Raw genomic sequence first — 24,018 nt, forward strand, 5'->3', positions numbered from 1 at the left:
GTGTCGACTGTTTTCTCTCCTTTTATCTTTTTTTACATTCCCCAAGTGCACAGTGCTCATGTAATGTGTGTGTTAACTTCATCATACATAATTGGTTGCAAAAAAGCTTGCATTTTCATCCAAATATCTTAAACAAAAATTAAGATTAAATTTGAAAAGCTGACTGTACCTTTGATTATTTATGACTTCATACAGTCACTGACTTGTATGTCAGTAACTGTCATACCTTGCTCAAAGCATATGCTGAAACTGAAAATGTATGAACCTAACTAGTAAAAAGGTGACATTTCCATATGTAATGTAATTATGTAATTCTTTTCCTATTACTGTTATACAGTGTATGCCTCTTTGTGTAAATGCATTGTACCGAGTATTTTCGTGTTTGTACTTCTATCTGGCATGATACCTTTAGCAAATTGGTCATTACAAATAGTGCGTATGGGAAATAACAGGAAAAAATCTGAAATTGATTTAAGAAATATGCAGGGGCTGACTCTTGGAGAACCTGTATGCTCAGAAAAATTCCTCTCTTTGTACATGTTTTGCTTCCAAGTCATGTCTTGCAAACTGGTTTAGCTTTTTCAAAGGAATGAAACACTGCTCAAGCTGCATTAGACCAATTTGAATATTTTTCTTTTCAAATCAGCAGAAAAGATCCCAATATGTTGTGTGTACATACATGTACGTACTTTCAGGCACTGCATATTATTCTCAGAAGTGGAAACAATGCTGAACAGAAAAGTGGCAGTTTTGTATTATTTCATTTTACTTCAGTATAAAATGATGGGTGTTATGGAAGAATATGTATAACTTTCGCTGCAGCAAGCTTATTGATTTGCTGTCAAGTTATTGTGAGTCGCAATTATTTAAGTTGAATGCAACAACAATCATAAGCTCACTACAGCTGGTTGGTTGTTGGCAAGCAGTTGCCATGGTAGCTTAAATTACTTTAAGTTCTTTTGCGAAATATGGCCAGCAAAAAATTCCATGAACATAGGCCTATTGGTCACTTTGTCCTTCTTTCAGATGACTAATGTGCCAAAGCAGTAAGTTTCCTTCATTCCTTGTGTATTCAGAAAGGTTTCGCTGTTAAAGCATCTGTTGTCATGGGGACATCTACAGTGTGCAAACTTTTCAGTAGTGTGAATAAATATGACATCAGGCTCTTTGCAGTGGATTGTGTAAAGAATTGTCTGATTGATCACATATTTTTCAACTGTTAAATACATGTAGTAGATCTTGATGATGAAACATCAAAACAAACAATGATCTGCATGTCTTTAATAATTTGCAAGTTACAAGACAATAGTACATCAACCCTTCCTTAGTCTCCCCATCTTGTGTGGAAACCTATTTTTTTAGTTTCCTTTTGATTATGCATGGCAGTGACCCTAGCTTCCATTTTCATGCTCTCACAATTCTTATACAATAGTTATGTATACAGATGGCAGTGGTAGAAAATGCTTCAGAAAGTGTAGATCAATTCATCACCTACTACAAAAGTATAATGACTTTAAAAGCTTGAAATGAGTGTTTTATCTTTCAAGAATTCTCAGTCTTTTCGGCACTCTCTCAGGAGGAAACAAAACTGGATATGATTCAGTAACATATCAAATGAAATCAAACTCTATAGTCTGTGACATATTTCTGCTATGAATCCCTAAAAATGCAGGAATGTATTTTTGTTAAGCACCCATCGTGCATTGCAAATACAGACATCGCCTCTTTCTGTGTGCATATGTTGCTGCACCAAATCCAAGTGATCTTTTTGAAGACACGATAGAAAATGAATTCATGTAGATTCCATACCTTTCTTTTTGTCGTATTTTGATGAATCTTCCCCCACTATGTTTTAGTTTTACTCCGTCTCTTTAACTCAACTTAAACAATACACATGGTATGGCATCTATCAAGGACAATTCCGCACCTGGAGGAAAATGATTCAGGCTGCTTCTGTATCACTCTTGTTGCAGAATTATACCTGGACGATACCGAACATGTTTTCCTGTGCATTGCACCACAAGCCTCTAATAAGTGAATCTTTGCAGTAAAAGATTTTTCAGAAATTGACCGATTTTCATCTTGTGGCTACTGCCTGTTGTAAATTTACAATTGTCAGTTGTTTGAATCAAGCTCTAGTGATGACAAATTTAGCAGTTATAACACTATGCTGACTTCATGTAATACATGTATCTTTTTGGAGTACGGTATTGAGTTTATTGTAGTGACACCTGCGATCAAGATATGTTACTTGCAAAAGGTACTCGGTATGCTACAGACCAGCCACAAAACAAAACTGAGCACACAAACATAAGAATGTCCAATTTCAAGTTTATTGATAAAATCAGACACATATATAATCTTTTTTTTTTCTTACTTTAACAAGGCATATGTAGATAAACAAGCCTTGCATTTATGTACAAAGAGCAACACCTGCATTATTTTTTTTTTCAATTTTATTTTAGCTTTTCTTTTTTGCAATTGTGACAAAATGATTTAATCTGAGATGACACATCAACTACAGTGATAAGTACAGAGCCTGGGACCAAACACAAGTTTCTGCTCATCATTTATTGCATGAATGCATTAATCCCATCTACTCCATTTAATACTTCCGGAACTATAGAATCAATATAAAAAAAAAAATAATCTATCCTTACAGAAAAACACATTCTGATTCAAAGCAGTAATAGAAAAATGAAAGTTTTAACTAAAGACTTCAAACACTACTGCATGAAGATTTTGAGTCTTGACAATTTGAATGTCAGAAAAAAAAAATTATGCTCTTGGATACTTTGAAAATGGACAATTATTCCACTGCTATCATACTTGGTCATGAAAAGGCATAACATGACTACTTGAGGTGGTTGAAAAACTTAGTCAACTCCATACACCTGGTTTAAAAATTCTACATCTTTGACATATCTTTAAGCAGAATTAGGACGATGATGACTGCTTTCTGCTACAATGTATTTGTACCATTGTCAAAAGCTACATTGCAATCCTGATCACACAACTCAAGACGGTTGTGGTAGTCGAGTTTTACAAATCTTTGGCACTCTTTAATGGTAAGAACTCCCTTGTCCTACTGTTGAATTTTGGGAGTTCTGTGGCAACGTTTGACTGTCACGGCATATGCACCATAAATTGGGAAGGTGCTGCCCTCAAATTCATCATGTAGTTTTGCCCAATTGTAAGATCTTCATTGGCATAGTGCAATCACTGATGATCAAAGAAATCACTTGAATCATCAGGCAATCAAACTCAACCAAGATTACATTATCATTGATTACAATATTTATTGAGAGAGATAAAAAATAAGAAAAAAAGGGGGTGGGGAAGAAATAAAGTGGGCTGGTATTGTAAGTGTAAGTGTATTTTGGAGAGTTTGGTCCCAGGGAAAGTGGATTGCTCATCGCTACTACATATAAATAGAAATGACAGCTTTTTATCATCAATCAAAATCCACTGAAGCATTTGATAATATTGATCCAGAATTAACAAGAAAAAAAAGAGATGTTGGAAGATCAAGTGTAAAGGTTTGAAGCAGAAGGCAAAAAAATATAATATCATAATCCAGTGACATGTAAATCATAAAATGAGAGAGCATTGCTTACACAAACTACACACCAGCAACACCAACAATTTCACAACACAATCTCTCATAACTTATAACATACAGATTGGTACACATAGTCATGCACCAGATCTAACATTTAACAGAGAAACACTAAAAAGTACCTGCACTTAAAATGGCTCCCCTGTAATAACATTGCCCCCCCCCCCTTTCTGTAAGATATATATGGTGCATAGGAATGAACCTAAACCAAATACTGATTTAAAAAAGCAACAAAAACTTGATACTCGCTCAAGTAACTGCATTATATGTCCCTTTTTGCAATATCCACTGCATCATGCAGAGACTCCAACCCAAAGCACCATCTGATCTGGAGATTCTCCCGCCTGAAACCCCTAGCAAACGGGAGACTCAAAGTTGATGTGTGCGAAGCACGAAGTTCCTAGGGTTCTAGATGCTCTCTGGTGCTATCTTCAGGCTTATTTTTTCAACATACGATAGCAATCAGTAAGAAATCCTTTCCAACAGGAGACAAAGAGCCAGGGTGGGAGAAATTAAATCTCAAGCGGGAGAACGGGAGATTTTGCAAAAATGGGTTTTCGGCGGGAGATCTCCCGTCGAAAACGGGAGAGTTGGAGTCTCTGCATCATGTACATGTTTATTCATGCTTGGCACAATATACACTGTATCCCTTCTTTAGATGACATATCCCACAGTCCATTGCTAAGAAATCCCTCTAGAGTCCAAGCATCCATTACTGTATATGCCAAATATTTTGCGAGGTTTTTACTTTCGCGAATTTTACGAGTCGGGTGCTATTCGCAAAATTAAAGACATGCGAAAATAATGACTCTGATCCCAATATGAATGTGACGCACACACACATACATTTCTCCATTCAGTACAGTACTCCACGATCGCAAATTTAACCACTCGTGAAATCGTCGGTAAGTCCCAAATCGCAAAAATTTAGACTCGCTGCATATATGGCGCATACAGTATGTTGACACTGTGGCAGAAATATGTTTTACATTTGTACAGACGGGCGGTTCACGGCGTGTTCTTAATTCTGCATGATGTACAGGAGAACCCCACATAGTGAAGATTTAAAAACCGTGACAACTGCCTTGTTACATCGGGGTGCAAAAAACAAAGAAATACTGAGAGATGAGACCTGCAGAATCACCTTGTTGTAAGAGGGTTTTGTCACCTCTGACCTCTATTAAAACGAGGTTCCACTGTATATCAAGCAGAGCAGTCCAAAATGACACATCGACACACACATTGCAGCATGAAATTTCATTGGGCTCGTCTATCCGAAGGAGAACACGGTTACAAATGTAACATACAATGTACTATAAATCAGGCATACATTCTTGCATGATGTACAGCCAGAAAGCTCTTTCTGTGGCTGAACCGAAAAAATACTGATTATGTTCTGTGCTTTAACAGTGGTCATCAGTCACATGGTATCGCCATCACATCAGCAAGCTCTGTTTAGAGCAACTCCTGCTGCTGACTGCTTTTCGTTGTTCATTCAGGAAGTGAAAAAATGCAAACTCACCCAAATGTGCAAAGATTCTGCCATTGTTCTTTCTCTACTAATAATAAGATGCCAAATATACAATACAAACTGCTTTCAAATGGATTGAACTTATAATCAGAGATTGTTTGACAACATAATGGGAGAAAAACACTTTAAAAAAAAGACCTAACACAACAAACATTAAGATAGAGACAAAGAAACTGAGAATATCTGCACATGTAAGGTGGTCTTTTTCGGTCAAAATGCCTTGTTTTTTGCATTGTTTTTGAGTTATTTGGCAATTACTTTTTTTTTTCTCCCAAACACTATTCACTTGATAGACACAGATCAACAGCCACTTAGCATCTTTGAGCACACTTTGAACCATCAAGTACAGTCAGAGCAGGCTACAAATGCTACACACAAGTCTGCACAATCAAGGTCTTCATCACGGGTTCAGACAGCTTACTTGTGCCCATTTAAGTCGACTGAGCATAAAAACAAGTAACATTCAAACAGTTATTGTGGTGGCAATGAGTGGGAGCTTGAACGTCACATGGCTGGCACTGCAAAGGAAGATTGGATTGGGGTGGGGCAGAGAACCTCATTTAACCTGATCCATACAGGAACCTGGTGGCCTGCATATTAAATCTATGGGCATTTCAGAATTCAGTACAGAACGGGTTAAGGGCTGGCTGCCAACTGCACATCCCTCAAATTTCTCATCCTCGCGCACCGAACTGTCTGGATGATGGCAGCAAAAGCTACCGGAGGTGAGGAGGATCTCCATCCACATGAAAAGGATTTTTCATTTCCCCATAAAATCTTTCTTTTCCTCTATGTGCTGCATGGGACAATACTTGGGTTGAACTTTCAATGCCTGCATTGCAAAACAGCTCCCATGGAAATCTCACAAGTATGTCTCGGCAAATGATCAATCATGCATTTATTCAAGCACTGCAATTTGATCTAACCACACCCTCAACAAACGTGATTCTCTGACTATCAAAAATGAAAAAAAAAAAATCTATCATGCAAGATGACTGCATATTTTTTCATTATGATTATTTCTTTCTTTCTTTTTTAGTCAGTACCTTGAGAGACATGTCATTTTCACTGAAATATTAATTTCTTGTTCTGCCGAATCCTTTTTATTGTTTTGTTTTCCACTTTTTTTTTTGGGGGGGGGGGGGGAGGAGGGGAGGGAGCAGAGGGGAGTATAATTTCTGGTTTTAATCAAAAGGAGGTTTCAAACTTTATTGCAGTCATTCTAAAATGATTTGACACTATATTCTCCCTTCTCTGTGGTATGATATAAAGTGCTCTGGTTCTGGGTATCTTCCATTGCAAGTGATATATGTTCTTCCTGCAGAATAGTCATACATGCACTCTCAATATTTGCACTCATGTATAAAACCTCTCTGCTCACGTGAATACTAAATATCGTTTGATTTCTTATTCCCATGATCAAATAAGCATCAAATTCATGAACTTCCAAAATGAAGAAACAAGTCTATATCTACATTCTAAAATATCTACTTTTCCCCAGTGAAATCACCACAGCGTGTAAGTTCAAGTTCATTCAAAACTTTAATGTTTGTTAATCCACCAGGTCAACTGCGATTAGCACACAAAGACTCCATAGGGCCTAACAGAGTCTAACTTTGGCATTTTAGCATCAAAGTCGATGTACAAAGCACCATACAAGACATCTGAATGAGCTCCCACATAAAAATAAAACGAAACGACAAAATCAAAGGCAAGAATCATATTTCAAATTCAATGTCTGCACTATCAACTAGTCTATCTATTAGTATATATGTGAGAAGGGTAACACATGATCATAACTACATTACTTTGAAGATTACACTTACACATCCCTTAACCATGCAGAGGTAAGGTGATTACTATCCAGTGTTTCTGAGGTAAAAGTCACTTAACGGCATGTCACTGAATAATGTTGATAAGGAAAGAGGGGTCCTTGTGAAGCATGGTAGATTTTTCCTTTCCATTCTAATCATAACATATCAGAACTACTGCATACAAGAACTTTCCAGTGCGTTAATTGTGATGCAGAGACCATTCACAAATCACACTCACAGGCTTTTCAAACAGTAAATCACACTTGATATGGCTTAAAATGACAGCTCAATTAGACAGGTCATGACTTGTCAATTGATCTATTTTCCATCATGTATGGCATCATGGAAAGATGTCTTGTATGTAGCATTTCCAAACAAATAACAGTAGGTTTATTTGAAATACTTTGCCCATTTGTACTATAAGACCTGAAGTTTGTACTACAGACCTGAAATTTGTACTACAGACCTTGAATATCACACATACCTGCTTACTTTGGGCTCTTCTTCACAGCTTATACAGAAAATTAGAACATGGATGGATTTGGTCCGATTGCGCAATAGAATTTTTGAAACACAGAACAGATAGCTATTCCAGTTTTATAAGTACATAGTTTACACTTTACCAAATTGTAGGATTAGGTCATTGGTAAATATTGGCAATATTGATATGATGGGGCCCAAGCTGTTCATATTATTCAACCACAGAAAAAAAGAAGAAGTTACAAATGGGGGGAACAACCACATGTTGTACATACAAAAGCTGTTTGATTGTAGATTGCAGTAATTTCTAGTCATTAGTCTACATTGTTAAATAATAACTCATTTACCACAATTCCATTGCAAAACCTTGGCAAGCAATCTGCACGTATCTTTGTCAGTATCTGCACATTTTTCTTGGTACAGCATTTTGCAACACCATGACATACAATATGTGTAAATTCATAAATGTATGCGAATCACTGTAATCGGGAGGTACAGCTGTTTTATTTCAAGAATGGTCAATGCATAACTTCAAACAGCACACAATTTTTCGGTAGGTAACAGCTGACCGTCGGGACAATTCTACAACGTATATCATTCAATTCACGACAGGACTGCCATAAAACAAGTCAGTATTTTAAAGGCCAAAGTCAACTTCTGTGGCTACTGACTGATTTTAAATGCGTTTGCCTAAAATTACACCCACAGTGTGGAGAGATGTATCACTAGACTGACTGATTAAATTGAATTTACTTTTCTTTTCTTTTTTTTGAATTGACATAAATTGTTTACATCTAAAGTCCATGACAGATTTGCCATCTCATGTAAGCACAAGGTATTTAACACTGAAATATCAAGTCACTTGAAAATATGGATTTGTCGGTGTTTAGGAAGCATTCTGTTATACACTCATGTTCGGCAGAAGGAGAAAACTACAGGAATTGTGAAGAAACTTATTCTTTCTGTTTATTTCACCAAAGACAACAGCAGTGACTATCATTTAGAGAATAATCTAATGTTTGTCAACCAAGATAAGCTTTGGCTGTTAAAGTTACACATTCACTAATTGCCAGAAACTACTTTGCAATGAAGTTTGTGCACAACTTACATCTTGCAGATTGATTCAGGTATTTCAGGTGAATTTACAGACAGTGCTAGAATTAAATGGAGAAAAAGAAAAAAGGTATCAGAGGGAAATGGGGACTGAGTAACTTCTATCATCTTGTGGATGTGACCACTAAGTGTTTTCATTTTTTTCCCAGCACCATTTATAAGTCCCGATGTGCATATGCTACTGTAACTACACATAATTTCTTACTTGATAATCCCTACAGCTGTCATATTTCTTGTCAGAAAAGGAAGAGATGTATCAAATCTTCCAGGAAGTCTGTTGTAATATCACGGAGATGTGGCGGAGATGCTGAAGGGCTCACTCACACACGGCTTCTCATATCCTCCTAACTGTCGAGTACTGCGGTGACGCAAGAGCAGACTATCAAGATGGGGTGGGCAGCGAGAGGCAACATGATGGTTGCACGAGTCCATTGTGTGCCACTGGCATTTGGCTGGGCCGAGGATGGTGCAACCGTGACGCCACTACCAGAGTCATCCCGACTGTTATCATTACAAACGAGGCAGTCTGGCTGAAATCTGCATATTAGAAACACTGATTTGTAACCCCTTCCTGGCGAGAATGGCCATGCACACCACTCACCAGATGCAGCACGATGGGAAAGGGGGGATGATTTAAGTGACGTACATGCTGCATTATCTCCCATGGCGGTGCTCTGGTGGAGAGGACGGCGCACCTCATGTGGTGGCGACAGATTTTTTTTCGCTCCGTCATCCAGCTTCCACGATTCCCAAATCCCCCGGGGGAGGGATGGGGACTATGCTTGGCATCGGGAATCCTTCACGGATGAGATTTCTTCCGCATGGGGAGGCAAGCTTGGTGAGATAAAAGAGGCATCACCAAACACATCTTCTCTTGGGAGGAGGCAGGCCAGGAGGAAGAGGAGGAGGAGGAAGTGATGGGAGGTGGGGGGATGGGGAATGGGGGCAAGGAGGGGAAGGGGGATTTGAGATTCATCTCCCATTCATTGGTCCTATAGCTTTGCTTTAAGGTTGTTCCCTCTCCTCATATTCACCCTCCCTTCCCAAATAGCAGAAGTATAAAGCTTGGCTAATTTTGACTCATTTTCAACTATTGCTAAGAGTTTCTAATATGTATGTATAATGTGTATGCATTATTTCACATTTTGATATTGAAATGAAAAAATATATTTTTTCTTCTTTTTTAAAGTGGTAGTGTAGCAGCAATGTGTAATCAGAGTAAAATTTTAGTCTGATAAGAATGAAAAGTGTACATGGCAAACTAAAAAATGTTATAGATTTGCTTTAACTGCAGTCTTATGCTCTGAGACAAGCTAGCTAAGATCACGGATGCTCTTCACATGTACATGCAGTCAAGGTATTGTGTAAGAGTCACTTTGAGACATAATATACAGGCTTTCAAGCAATAGAGCATTTTTTGTTTTCCTTCCTTATCTTTGGAAACAAACTGCTTCATTTTTACATGATACAATCATAATGTCACACTGAATTAAGAAAGTTTATCGAAAACACCGAACACAGACTCACAAACAAAAACAGAATGATCAACATCAACAAGTTGATTATTGTACGAATGATTGAAAAATATTTGTCATTTTCTAGCACTTTATTATTTTTTTCTTTTTCATTTCTCTCATTCAAATTTTCTTTGTACATCTGTGATACAAAAATACAAATGCTGGGAAGGGCTGTTAGGGACAAGAAGAGTCACGGGAGGGGCGTGGATGGAGTTGGGGGAGGGGGGAGGGCTTAGACAAGAAGGCCTTCTTTGATGATGTCCGGTGTCAGTGAGCGATGTTAGTCATTGAAAACTTCCAGTGTTGACTGAGGGCCCTTGGGCTGCAGGTCTGGACCTGGAGTCCATTTGATTTGTGGTCCTTACTGTCCAAGCATAAATCTGTGCCTTGGTAGCGGAACATTCGTTTGCTATCTGTCTGTTCCCATTTCTGGGACAGTATGAGAGAAAAGAGAGAGAGAAAAAAAATGCAGAGTCACAAATGTAATGAGGACTTACATTTTAAAAGAATAATAAACAAGAATATATTCTTCATAGCCTTTAAGCCTTTCATTATCACATTAATGGCTGAATACTTTGATATATCATACATAGTCAGAGAGGTAGTGTGATGTTTGTGTGCCCGTACAGTATCTCCACTCCCAAGGGAACATCTAATACCAACATGACCTAGACAATGGACATCGATCCTGCAGCTACATCCAGATAAAAAACTCAAATCACAAAATTGCTCCATGATTGCTTACGCCTGTACCACCATAGCTTTAACTTTGTTGCATGATTCTTGCACTATCATGTAATCAAGTCAAATACACTGAAATTATGAAAAAAATCTTAATCCCATGGTATACAACCACGCAACATAAATGCTAATTTCACAAGGAATAAAAAAAGAACAAAGTAAATACAACACAAAACATGTTTTGAGTGATGAACATTATATGAGCTTTCATACAATAATTAGACCATTTCTTGCTGTTTGGAGAATTTTAAACAAATTAACGATCTCAAGGGTAAGAATTTTTTTTCCAATTTTCCCTTTAAACCTAACATTTTTGCTGTCAAATGACTTGTTATGTTCATTCAGTAGACTTGAAAAATTTCTAATGCAGGATTATCTTCCTTTTAGAACCTGTGCATACTGTATACGCCATATATCTAGCAAGTCTAAATTTTTGCGAATCTGAACTTCCCGACGATTTCGCAAGTGGTTAAATTCGCGATCGTGGAGTCCTGTACTGAGTGGAGAAATGTTTCCGATGTCACATTCAGAGCGTGATCAGTGTCAATATTTTGGCGTGTCTTTAAGTTCATGAATAGCACCTGACTCGCGAAATTCGCGAAAATAAAAGCCTTGTGAAATATTCAGTGTATACAGTAATACATTCCACACCAAACTACTGGCTGGCTGGCAAGCCGTATGGGGAGAAATCTAACAGACAACACATAAATTCTCGCTCACCTGGTTGGCGTTATGGGGCTGGCAGACCTGAAGTAGGATCACCGTCCCCGCCCTCTTCTCTGGCACTGTTAGACACAGGTCTGAGTGCTTTATTAGCTTGTCCTTCGTGAAGGAGAATTCCTGCAACAACAGCAAAATGACAACAAAAATGCAAACACTGGTATTGAAAATAGAAATGGTACTGCCATGAAATGTTTATCATTAGAATGTTCGTTGAACTTGCATGAAAAAAGTCAGGAATGCTTTGTTTGCCATCATTGAAAGTCCCGACAAAATTATCAACTCATGAACAAATTTGATGTGTCTGTTTGTTATTTGATAAAGAGCACAACCAGTTTGTGCATTTCCTTACATTTTCTAAATATCCTTGTGCATAATGTTGATGTACCAGTATACCCCTCGATGCCACAAAATCACAACATCATAAATAGCAATCACTATCACGTCAGTTCCACCCTCCTAAAAACCTACATTTAACATTGATACACATTTGCTGTTATGTACCTTTGTCAAAGTCAGGTACTTGCATGTTACGGATATATGTACATACATGTATGTGATTTGCTTGCAAATGACATTTGTTAAAAACTGGGTTAGCTGATAGATCATTTTGCGTTTTTAATGTCATCCTTCCGTTGACGTTGCACCTAATGAAGAATTTGCTCATGTGAAGAATCAAGGGAGATGAAATTTAAGACAACAGCTATCAAAAAAAAACAAAAACAGACAGACTGTGCTGACAAGGTTTTTCTTCAATTTTGCTGTAATTGATAGGATGCCTCGAGTTACATTTTGCGAGGAAATCTTTTTGTGATGTGATACATACAGTATATCTACTGTCGATAATATCAACTATCTCCTGTATAAAAAAAAAAAAAAATTCAGTCATTGTTTGATGAGGAATAGTTTCGAGTAACATATGTGGCTGATCTGAAAAAACATTTTCCCAATGCAACTGGCACACAACATCAAATTTCACGAAACAAGTCTAAAAAACACCCCCCCCCAAAAAAAACAAAACAAAACAAAGAAAACATTTCTCTGAATGTTACAGGCATATAACTTTCAATCAAATCAGGGGACTCTTAGGTCCTTGTCTTCTATTGTTATCATAACCAATCTAAATCATATGGCCAATCTGAACTCAATTTACCCCATATTACAGGCATTAAATACAACATTTACGTATATACAAAACTAATCTGACATACTTCCCAACTAGTCACAGGTAAACAACATTTAATCACATCAAGCTAATCTGAAATCTACTTCCCTGAATGATACAGCCACACAACATTTCAACGTATGAGACAAATATGAAATCTGATGCCGCCTGTGTGTTACAGGTATATAACATTTCACGATATGTCAGGACAGGCTCATCTGATATTCGATTCTCTTTAATGTTCCAGGCATACAACATCACCTTATTTGATGCCAATTTGAAACTCACTTCTCCCAGTCTGACTATGACAGGCATACAACATTAAATTATATGAGGCTAATCTGAAATTCCCTTTTTCCCAATGCTGCAGCCATACAACATGTCATTTTATGAGACTTATCTGAAATCCACTTCCCCAAATGTTATAGGCATACAACATTTTATCATAATTATCAGGCAAATCTGAAATCCACCTCCCTAAACGTTAAAGACTTATGGCATCTAATCTACATGAAGAATGAAGCATTACAATGAATGAGTCATAATACGCCATTCACAAAAAACAAAGACAAAAAAAACAAAAACAAAAATTCTTGTCAGGGTCATTGCCCTGTCTTTAATAATCGTGCAATATCTGGTTAAGTAAAATGTGCTTAGATTATCCCCTGGTGAGCATTCTTGGGTTGACTTTAACTCTGAATGACTCAGCACTCTTTGCAGTCACCAACTTTACTTTTCAGTCTCAAGTCATTCATGACTCATAGACATGTACGATTAGCTTATAGGCTGCCTAAAGAATGTACAACATATTGTTCATAAATTATGACGAGCACAAGTCTGTCTAGACAGCCATGAATTAACAAGAACAGAAATAATATAAATGACAAAGCAATGTCGCAACAATATTGCCCTCACAATTAATCCATAAGAGACGTATACTAAACACTTCAAAAGGCTGCTGACGAGAAAAGATTTGTCAGGCTCCAGACTGCAAATGTGACAGAAATATGACTGAAATAAATCATCGAACCACCTTATGTAACAAACGACGGATGAGATCTATAATTGACCTGTGTTCTTCATTTCTCTGTAGTCTATCATGACTATGATTATGTTCTTTGAGCACAGCCATCTTGCTAGCTGGTTATGTAAGGCATAATGAGCAGGATTAGCTCTGAGATTATCCCCGAGAGTGCATTGACCCCTCTTAGCTTACCTGATTTCCCCCGCTGTTGTGGCACTCGTAGAGTCCTAGCGTGCCCTGGTGTACGTGGCCTAATGTGTCCATACACATTGCACCTTGCTGAATGGAGCCAAACGCTACATCCTGCTTATCGGGGACTCTGGGAAGCAACAGTGAAGAAGAAGGAAATAAAACAAATGAAAGAAAAACATAAGTCATCAAGGAAGATTTTTTTATTTTGTTGGGGGGGGGGGGGGGGAGATGTAGCTTCACTTATTATGTTAGCCCTTGGGCACTGCCTCGCCGGTTCACGTAGACGCCACCACAAATATTACAGTGGCACCACTTTGGTCTGTATCAAAACTTCACAGAAAGGAAAAAACAAACAAGACAAAAACAACAAAGTGAAAGTCTAATTGTGTGACAGCTAGCTTCCTTGATGTGATGTGCCTGTGATTGACACAAGGTTTCTTCTACCTGCACGGGTGACAACCTAATTGTCTCTAGCAAAACATTACAGGGTATGGGGGCTGGGAGGAGGTTCTGAGCCAAAATTGGCAACTTTTATTCAAGATATACTGACTTCTCATGAGATGATACTGTTCAATTCACAGTCATAATAAGACATCAGCATTCTAAATTCAACCCTTTTGTTACTGCACAGCCAGATATTATGATTTTTTTTTGCAAATTGGAGCCAACAGCCTTTTTTTGTGGAATGAAATTTCAACGAATTGCCACTGGCATTCAAAACATATAGTGCAGACAAGAACTTTGCGTGCATTCTTATTTCGCAAATCATGGTTCTCCCAAAATTTGCAAACATCCATCCTTTTACAGCATACAGTAAATAACAGATGCTTGAGGAGACTAAGGCAATGATATACAAAGACAATGATTCCTTTGTTTCTTACGATCATACACAGGGGTTCGATTGAGGAAATGTTTTTGGTGCGTGCTTTCATCACAAGCACAAATTACCACAGCAAAATACTACTATTACCAGTGATCATAAACAAGTGCATCAAAAACAACATTTATCAAACGGCCCACACTTGCAGGTAGCTGATACCTGACAAAGTCGTGCTTAGAATCATGTTATTTCTTATGCTTTGTTGTTGTTGTTGTTGTTGTTGTTGTTTTCAGTCACTGGCACCACATTGTTGTTAGAACTGAAGTCAGGTCAAACAGATCTGGGTGAAAGATTAGCAACTCATCCTCACCCACAACTTGCCCTCAAGGCAGACACTACCCCATTGATTATATGCAGTGCCCAAGAGTCTGCACATTTGCACAGACTCACACGTCACTGAAGAGAATCAACGGAACTCGGATGCTTCACCTCTTCAACCAAAATTTTGTAAAGGATTTTGTGTTCTTTCTCTTTTTCCCCCCCTTTTTTTTGTCATGTAAAATAATTGTTGAAGTTCTTGGTAGATTTGCAGATGATGGAATGCTTTTACAGGTGCACTAGAACAGCATCAAATCTCTCCCCAACCCCCCCCCCCCCCCCCCCACACACACACACACATGCAGAGCATTCAAGCAAAGCAAAATCTAATTTGTAATTGAAAAAAGCATTGGCAATGAAGATGCTTAGACTCTGCCTACATCAAAATATGAAAGTAATCCCCATTCACCTCCCCCTCCATCTCCCTTCGCCCCTCACCCCAATCCAACGGCATCAATTTCTTCGCGGTTTGGGGGTCCTCACCTTAATTCTGGATAAACGTTTTCAAGGTACCACTTGAAAGGCTTGCACCTCAGCCTTTCTCTCAGCTCCAGTCTACCTTGGATACTGTGAAGGAAAGAAAGACAGAGAGAAAGCGAGAGAAGAAAGAAAAAAAAAATAGTGATCGCAATCACGGACTCTTGAATCGAGTTCGATGGAAGATATTGACTTAAATTGTCACCTCTCTCCTCCAGAACCAGCCTGATTGGGGGGTAAAAATAGCATCAAGAATGGATTATTGACGGCGGAGCAGCAGACAGGCATTCGCTCCTCCTAGAACAGAGTGAAGACTGAATGCCTTTCTGTCACTAAAGGCTGACAAATATACCTGAGCCATGTTTTTGCGTACAGAAGTAAGCAGCTATCATTTAGCGGTAGCTAGGTAAAAAGCAATAGGCTGTAAGCATTTGGATCACCATCTTGATAGTGCAACTGGTAACACTAAAAACAATTCCCCAACACACTGAGAAAGAGACATACAAATCTGTCTTCAAATCACATCAAGAAATGGATACTATAAGGTTAAAAGAAGTGAGCACTTTTCTCTCAGTTATCACAAATTTGTCAATAAAAGGAACTTTTGTGTTGATCATATCACTAGAAAAAAACATATAAAGATCTACACATAAGTACAAAGTATGCACATACAAAATCAGCAATGATAGTAGAACACCAAGCATGTCTGATTATCTAATGTCTTTAATATGAAGTCGTGATTTCAAGTTGAGCTACATCGATGAGAAAGTGTGCAAACTCAATGACTTCATTACTCACACATAGTTCTGATAACTGATAAAAGCCTAGACACAACATCTTATGAAGCTTAACCGATCGCAATGAGGAATTTAAAATAGTTGTCCCAAATCTAGATCTCATTTTATGTTACACAGCCACTGCAACTGACAGAGATACAGGAGCAGAGGCTGCCTGCCTTGCAAACAGTCTAATTAGTATCCAGTCAGCTGTCAGCATATGTGATACTCGTTGCCATGATAATTGCAATTATTGGCAATTACTGTAATTTATGACAATTACGAGCCTCTTCATACATCGAAGGGCACACTTCCAATTATTGCTGACATTCAGCGCAGAGGGTCTTACTTTCCATAAGGTACATTTCTGGCAGAAGGCACGGCAGCATAATAAAATTCTCTAAATTCGTCCATCCACACTTCAGCGGCTCTTCTCGTGTTCCTGCACATGTAAATGAAAAGTACAAACACATTTATCACTGCAATGCATCGCACAGAGCACTTTGACAGAGTTAAATATCACAGTTGCTACCATATATCATCTCTCACGAAAGCGCCTTCATATGGCTAGAAGTGACTTCATGTTTTAAGTGCCCTCTGGTGATTTTACTTATTTTCTCTTTTGACATATGAGCAAACAAATGCATGGTGTCTGTAGCATCATATGCATGAATCCTAATATTTGTATTGCTATCAAAAGAGATTGAGTTCATGTCTACAATGAGTACATTTTCTTCGACGTCAAAATGGTACTCTTGTAGAGAAAAACATATAAAGTGAGAGAAAATGGTGGGCATGACATATATCTTCAAGATTTAAGTAACTCACTGATGATCTGGCAGGTTTCCTGATTTTTTTTTTCTAAGGCCTATAAATGATGAATGAATAGTGAAAATATCATAGAGCAAACAAATTTAGATATCTTTTGAATGTATATATCCTCATTTGATCTTGAGACCTACACTTTGAAATGAAAATGAGAGAAAAAAAGTCAATATGAATACGACTGTCATGGAAACGACACAAATATGACACAAATATGACATCATAATACTTCAGATATTGAGCTGGTGCCCTATCACACTCCTAATTCAGAGGAATAGAAATAAATTATAGTTGCTGAAGACTTATAGTACTTCAGAGGTGGCAATAACTGGTTTTTCTTTCAAAAATACAATGTCCAAGTTTAGAAATTTGTATATCCATACAGCTGTACGTGATAAGAGTCTGGGTGCAATGGATGTTTTTATGTAGCTGTTTTGATAATGTTATCTAAAAGCAGGTTCTTGAAGAGGAATTTGGGGTAAACTATATGTGGGATACTATCATGACCAATAATTTCAGAAACACCTGAAATTTGTTTCTTATATGAGTCACTACTTTGGTCATATTTTAGCGACTTTTTGGTGATCATCTGCCTGCCTACTTCTTTCAACATTTATGCAAGAAGCAAAGTGTAAGGGAGGTGACATGAAAACATGGGCAAAATGGAAAATCTGTACGCCACAGTACTGTGACACGTTACTCTGTTTTGGAGAAACATTTCTACCATTAGCTATCTTATAATGCCCAGAATGGTCCACATCTTAAAATTTTAGCATGCTGCAAGCTCTGAATGTGAGAATATTGAGGAAACTCATGGGCACATAGTGCACAATATTTCACGACTTATTCCATTCGATGCTCTCTCTTGAGGTTTGCCTACAAATTTTCTAAGGACAGTAGTTTTACTTTTCTCAAGTTTGGCACATGCTTTTCACATGTCTTATTACATTTTATGTTGAACTTGTTATCAATTCTTGAAGATGTTGCATAGCATGCTTAATTGCTGACTTTTGAGGATATTGCACAAGAATTTGAGGATGGTGCAGCAACATGCTCAAACCCCTTGTGGACACCCTGAATACAATTTTCAAACCTTAAAGGTCCAGTTTATCTTTGGGAGCAATGATGTTAAAAATGTTTAAAAAAAATCACATTTGATGGATGTGTGTAGGTCTGTTGTATCACAAAACATCCTACCACATGAAATTTTTGCAATAAAGCCTAAAATATAAGGAGATATCAATATTTTTCTCAATAAACCATAACTGTAGACGGTTTAGTCTGGAAGCATTCTTATCACTATTGTTCACATTTTGTGTATTTAACAATACTTAACATCGATTATATGGATTCAAATTTTTACTTCGGTTGTTTCAATCCCTAACTCACATTTTAGAACTATTTGGAAGCACTAACGCTGGGTTTTTGTTTCATCTGCAAATTGTAAATTATGCCTTTAAACTACAAATCACATGTATTCATCGAAAGAGCAAATGGAGACACAGGGTGAGAAACTTGTCGTGGTGAAGCACTAAAGTGAAGCGTGTTCTTCTCGAGCGGACACACAGGCAATACTGTAAAACCAGAAGGATTCACGCGCATGAAATCTCTGCAAATTTTGCAAGGAGCCAAGATAGGCGGGAATAAAATGCTCACAAAAGTTTTTGTCTGTACACAACGCACTAAATGCCAGTCGCAAATTCGTGAAAGTCTTATGCTGCGAAAAATGCCGTCAGCTCCAATATGCAAAAGTTTCAGGGTGTGAATGTTTGTGGTTTTTAATACATTATGAGAACTATGTAGAGAGTAAAGAGGTATAACCGAGAGCTTTGCTAAACATAACAGCTGATGATATATGGCATGCCCCTTCAGAGACTCATTTACAAAGTTATGATGAAGGTCTAATGCAGAAATACCCTGATGTGCAGGCAAGGAGATGAATCATCCATCAATCGTGCAACAATCCGAGGCTCAGGCTAAAGGCAATCTCTACAGCAGCCATATCACTCAGGGAGTAATGTCAAAATTGTGATGATCTACTGATTTCCAATTGCCAATTTGGATTGGGGGGGGGGGGTGAGAGAGAATGCAGCTTGATTTATAACTTAATCAAGACAATTTGAAAGTCTTGGAATAGAAGGCTAGCACGTTTCAGATCGATGAGTTAATCTGCAGTTCTCCATCTGCACCCACAGTGCCTCAGCGAATATGACCTATGACCCCCTGCACATGAGGGCATGCCATTTTGCGACTGTCAACGCAAACAATGGAAACTGGCAGGCATACAGCAGAATGTCTGCTGGAATGAAAGTACACTGAGAGGCTTGTTCCCCCCCTGGAGAAGGCTGCATTGCAGCAGGAGGCACCTGTGGGTCTGCACGGAAACACTGAGTGATTTCAGACTTACAGACGCAATTGTTTAAAATCACGTTCAGAAATGGGCTCCAAGATAATGAGGTTATTTTCATCAGTTTGGAAGCACATTGAACCATAGATGCTCCTCCCAATTGGTTCCCCTAATTACATTTGGCAAAGCGTGGTCTGGCCGTGTTTTCCAATCGATTCTGGGTGCAAGTCTGAAATCTGAATCGCTTGACCTCTAAAGTACATTGGAGGAGGCAGAGCTAGGCTTGATTTCCGTATCACTTCTGCCAGTAAAGCACGCACTCTGGGGTATGTTTGTGTGGTGCACGCGTGTTCGTACAGACTCTTGCACGCATGTGTACTGGGAGCTGCCAGTTTGATTGACAGGCAACGTGGCTTCCGACAGTTTCATTTTACGCAATATCATTGGCGGTTTGCGCTAGCATTTGAAACACTCCTGTGTCTCTCTCTCTGAAAAAAAAAAAGCTTGTTAAAACTGTGCAATCATAAACAAGAATATTCCTAGTCTGAAACCCTTCACTGTGTGCTACCAGGATGTAAGCCTCCATCAGAAACCCTCCTACTCCAGTTTATAGGGTGTACCTTTGCCATCCTATATAAAACTGAGTAGCCAGAGAAGCTCAAGGAGTAGTCGGGGTATGAAAGACAAGAAAGAAAAAGAAAAAGAAATAAAAAATGATGCTAGTGCCCTTCCAGTGGAAATGGTAAATGAAATTTCTGAAACCGTCTCTCCATGTATGATAATTCATGCCGGTGCTAAACATCAGTATCCTCACAACAGTCCTTAGCATGCAGGCTGGGCACAACTTCCTTTTCAGATGTCATAACTGCTAATGCCCCAGTCACATATAAACACGGATGCTCAAGGATCTACACGGTGATCCGGGGAGATCCGGGGACGTCCAGGGAGATCCGGGGAGATCCGGGATTTTGGTATGATTGTACACACGGTATCAACACGGCAGCTACATGGATAAGGCCGGAAGAGCGCGGCGTCTACACGGACAAACACGGCATCTACACGGATCAACACGGCAGCTACACGGCAGCCACACGGACCACCCCGGATTGCTCTGCCAACACGGCAATCCCCAGATGACGCCGGATGTTTTTGACCTCCAAAAGTTGCTGTGTTGGCCTCCCGGCGTCAACACGGATCTCTCCCCGGATCAGATCCCAGGTGGTCCGGGGTGATCCGGGATGTCTATGTGACTGGGGCATTAGCGTGTCTGCTTGAGAGTGGTCACAGTCCATACCCGTAAAATTCTATCTGCCCCCTTGCAAATAATGGAGGCAGGAGAAGAGAATTCTCACCAAGGGACAAATACTGTAAAAGTGGAAATTTTCATGGTGTTGAAATTTTCGCACATTTTGCGCAACCAAAAACTAGCATGAAAATAAAAGCACGTACATATTTTTGCTTGCCTTATGTACAAGTAATTGATGTCTTGATTCCACGGAATTAAAAGCACGCGAAACTCTTCTTTCCCTGCTGAGCGCGAAAATATCCACTTTTACAAAATATCAATTCTACAGCAGCACTGCTATTCCAAGCTACCAATAAAATCTTATGCAGCAAACTCACCAACGGTTACTACTCAAACAGATGTATACTATTGACTGCCACTGGTAGCATGCAAAATACCTCAAGAATGCACAATATGCAGTTAGCTTTGGTATTTTTTTAAAATGGACTACCTGGTATATTTACTTTCCCAGTGGCTAACAAATTACAAAAATATATCAGACTGAAGAATGGCAGGGTACTTTAAAGTGGAAATTTTCGCGGTGTTGAAATTTTCGCGCATTTCGCGCAACCAGAAAACTGCCGTGAAAATAAAAATACGCGAATAGTTTTGCTTGCCATTACATTGTATTATGTTCCAGTAGTTAGTGTCTTGATTCCGCGGTATTAAAAACGCGCGAAACTCTTTTAACCCCGCCGAACGCGAAAAATTAGTCACGCGGATATATCCACTTTTACAGTAATACAGTGGGTGGTGTCCGAAGCTCTGTAGCAGTAATGGAAATTTGTGCCAAAACGTGGCACAATACAAGCTCAGCAAAGACACTTTTCAAAACCTCTTCACAGACCTCTTCAGAGCCCTGTGCAATTCAGTTGATGGATTGAGGAGTCGGCTTGTTTCAGCTGAGATGTAAACCTATCTCTTTTGTCTATCAGGAAGGATTACCATGTATCCCCATTCATCATCATAATCGTGTAGCCGACTAAGGCCATTTTCACACCGGTCGAGGAACAAAATTGCACCACTAAATTACAATTAGGATTACAATCATCATTCATACACACGACTGAGACAGGTTTAACGGCTTTTCCAGTTTTAATTTTAGAGTAAGGTGAGGAGGTGTGGCTTCTTTGCAAGTTCCCATCAATCACTCTTAAAGCCTTATAATCGTTGCGAGTGGTTTGTGCGGCATGGAGACGAATGCAACACGCTGCCTCCCCCATTCTGTATCAAATGTAGTGACACGAATGAGAATATTGCTGGCTCAATGGGTCAGCGAACAGCACTCTAGACTACATATCTCCTGACCCAAAATGGCTGTCTGAGCCACGAGAGCTTCCGAATGGACGCACACTCTCAGTGCCCATGCGCATGAAGAGAGGCCAAAAGAGCCACGCGTTTTCTGGCCTCTCTCCTCCAATCACTGCAGCTCGCGGTCACAATGTTTGTATATGATGCGTACACACACATGCACACACACACACACGTGTCTCAGTGGCAGCACTGTCCCAGACGTTTATGGATATAGCACCGAGTCTGGCATTGCGCAATTGCATGCAACAAACTTCGGCCGTTCGGGAGTTTACGTACCATTGGGGATGACGATTGTCCGACTTTAAGCGGCATGCAGCACATGCTTTGACTGCAGTGTGGGGATTTCACGAGTACAGTTTTTCTGCGGAAGTGGTTGACAGGTCACTGTAAACTTTGCCCCCCAAAACATGATTGGAGGCCAATCCGTACACATGACTATTTTGTTCAGTAATTCTGGAAAATCGTGATTGGAAAACACCTATGGACTGTCACTGAACTCACTACTACAGTGTGTCTCTAAAAAAAGTAAACCCAACTTCAACAGCAAATTTTCAGAAAACTATAAAATATTTGCACATTATTTTTTCATGGTTAGATAGTTTCATAAGTCCTCTATCCAATGATACCACGTAGGTTATGTAATTCTCATGCATGACTGAGCATGATTCAACTTAGTAAATGGGTGTGAAATCATCACTGTGGCAAGTTATTTCTTGCTATTGTCATGCATTCAGGGCATATTTGAAGTTAAATTTTTGTCACATGTTAGGCCTATGATTACATAACAACTTCAGCAAAGGTTGCTCCTGACACATTCACACTTCACATGCTTTCCAAACATGGTACAGTTGAGCAGAGAGTATTCCTGGTAACTCGATAACAGGAAACAAGAAGTTTCGTGGAAGTTCAAGAGGCTTTACGGGTGCAGTTCCCCGACAGGCAGCCTCCAACAAAAAGAGCCATCTGGTACAATGTGAAAAAGTATGCTGATCACGGAACTTGCCACAGTGATGATTTCACACCCATTCACTAAGTTGAATCATGCTCAGTCATGCATGAGAGTTACATAACCTACGTGGTATCATTGGATAGAGGACTTATTGGACTATCTAACCATGAAAAAATAATGTGCAAATATTTTATAGTTTTCTGAAAATTTGCCATTGAAGTTGGGTTTACTTTTTTTAGAGACACCCTGTAGAATTACAACCCAAACTACCCTCTGTAATTCCAGTTTGCATACACTAGGCCAAAATGCGTCATTTGAATCATGATTCTTCTCATCATGATTGTATTGATACATCATTAGAATCGCGATTCAAATTACTCATTCTCGGTACATGTGAAAACAGCCTTGGATGTGCTTATGAATGCCCAAACTAATATGCACACATAGCATTGTGAGATGAGATATATATTCTTGTAAATGCAGGCAAATTACCACATACCGACATCATCAACAGTCACGGCATATTTATATTTGAGAGAAAATAAAAAGGCTAGTCAAAGTGAAAAAAATGCTTATGATACTGGAAAATAATTTTTGCTTTTCATGGTTTTTATAGACTGAAACAATAGAATCTTAATCTATTGCAATATGAGTCTCTGGCAGTGTAGTATGTGCTAAATTTTGAGTGCTTTTCAAAGCAGAAAGATACTGCAATCTTGGATTTTCATCGTTTGTACTGATGGATTCTCTTGTCAAGTGTAAGAAACAACAACTGGGCAAAATATAATGCAGGCATGATCGATGAGAGAGTAAGAGGAAATCAAAATGAGTTCTGTGGATATTTCACGAGAAGAGAGTTTTTTTTTTTTTTCTTTTTTTTTCCGGGGGGGGGGGGGGGGGGGGGGAACCCAGTCTCGTGTTTATTGTTCCT

At 38.8% G+C, this 24,018-nt stretch overlaps 1 protein-coding gene across 1 annotated transcript in view; it reads right to left on the reverse strand.

The window, feature by feature from the left end:
* Window positions 1–9,958: 9,958 nt before the first annotated feature.
* Window positions 9,959–24,018, reverse strand: part of LOC139717085 (polypeptide N-acetylgalactosaminyltransferase 2-like) — a 111,867-nt gene continuing 97,807 nt past the window's right edge. The window contains exons 10-14 of the mRNA XM_071628596.1: window positions 16,717–16,809; window positions 15,598–15,681; window positions 13,917–14,043; window positions 11,536–11,655; window positions 9,959–10,503 (exon numbers count right to left, since the gene is read on the reverse strand). Coding sequence (XP_071484697.1) covers window positions 10,342–10,503; window positions 11,536–11,655; window positions 13,917–14,043; window positions 15,598–15,681; window positions 16,717–16,809 — 586 coding nt within the window. The 3' untranslated portion in view covers window positions 9,959–10,341. The remainder of the gene's footprint in view (window positions 10,504–11,535; window positions 11,656–13,916; window positions 14,044–15,597; window positions 15,682–16,716; window positions 16,810–24,018) is intronic.

The sequence above is a fragment of the Diadema antillarum genome, unplaced genomic scaffold, assembly GCF_040938485.1.
Source record: "Diadema antillarum isolate AM-2024a unplaced genomic scaffold, OU_Dant_1.0 scf00000007, whole genome shotgun sequence".
NCBI lineage: Eukaryota > Metazoa > Echinodermata > Echinoidea > Diadematoida > Diadematidae > Diadema > Diadema antillarum.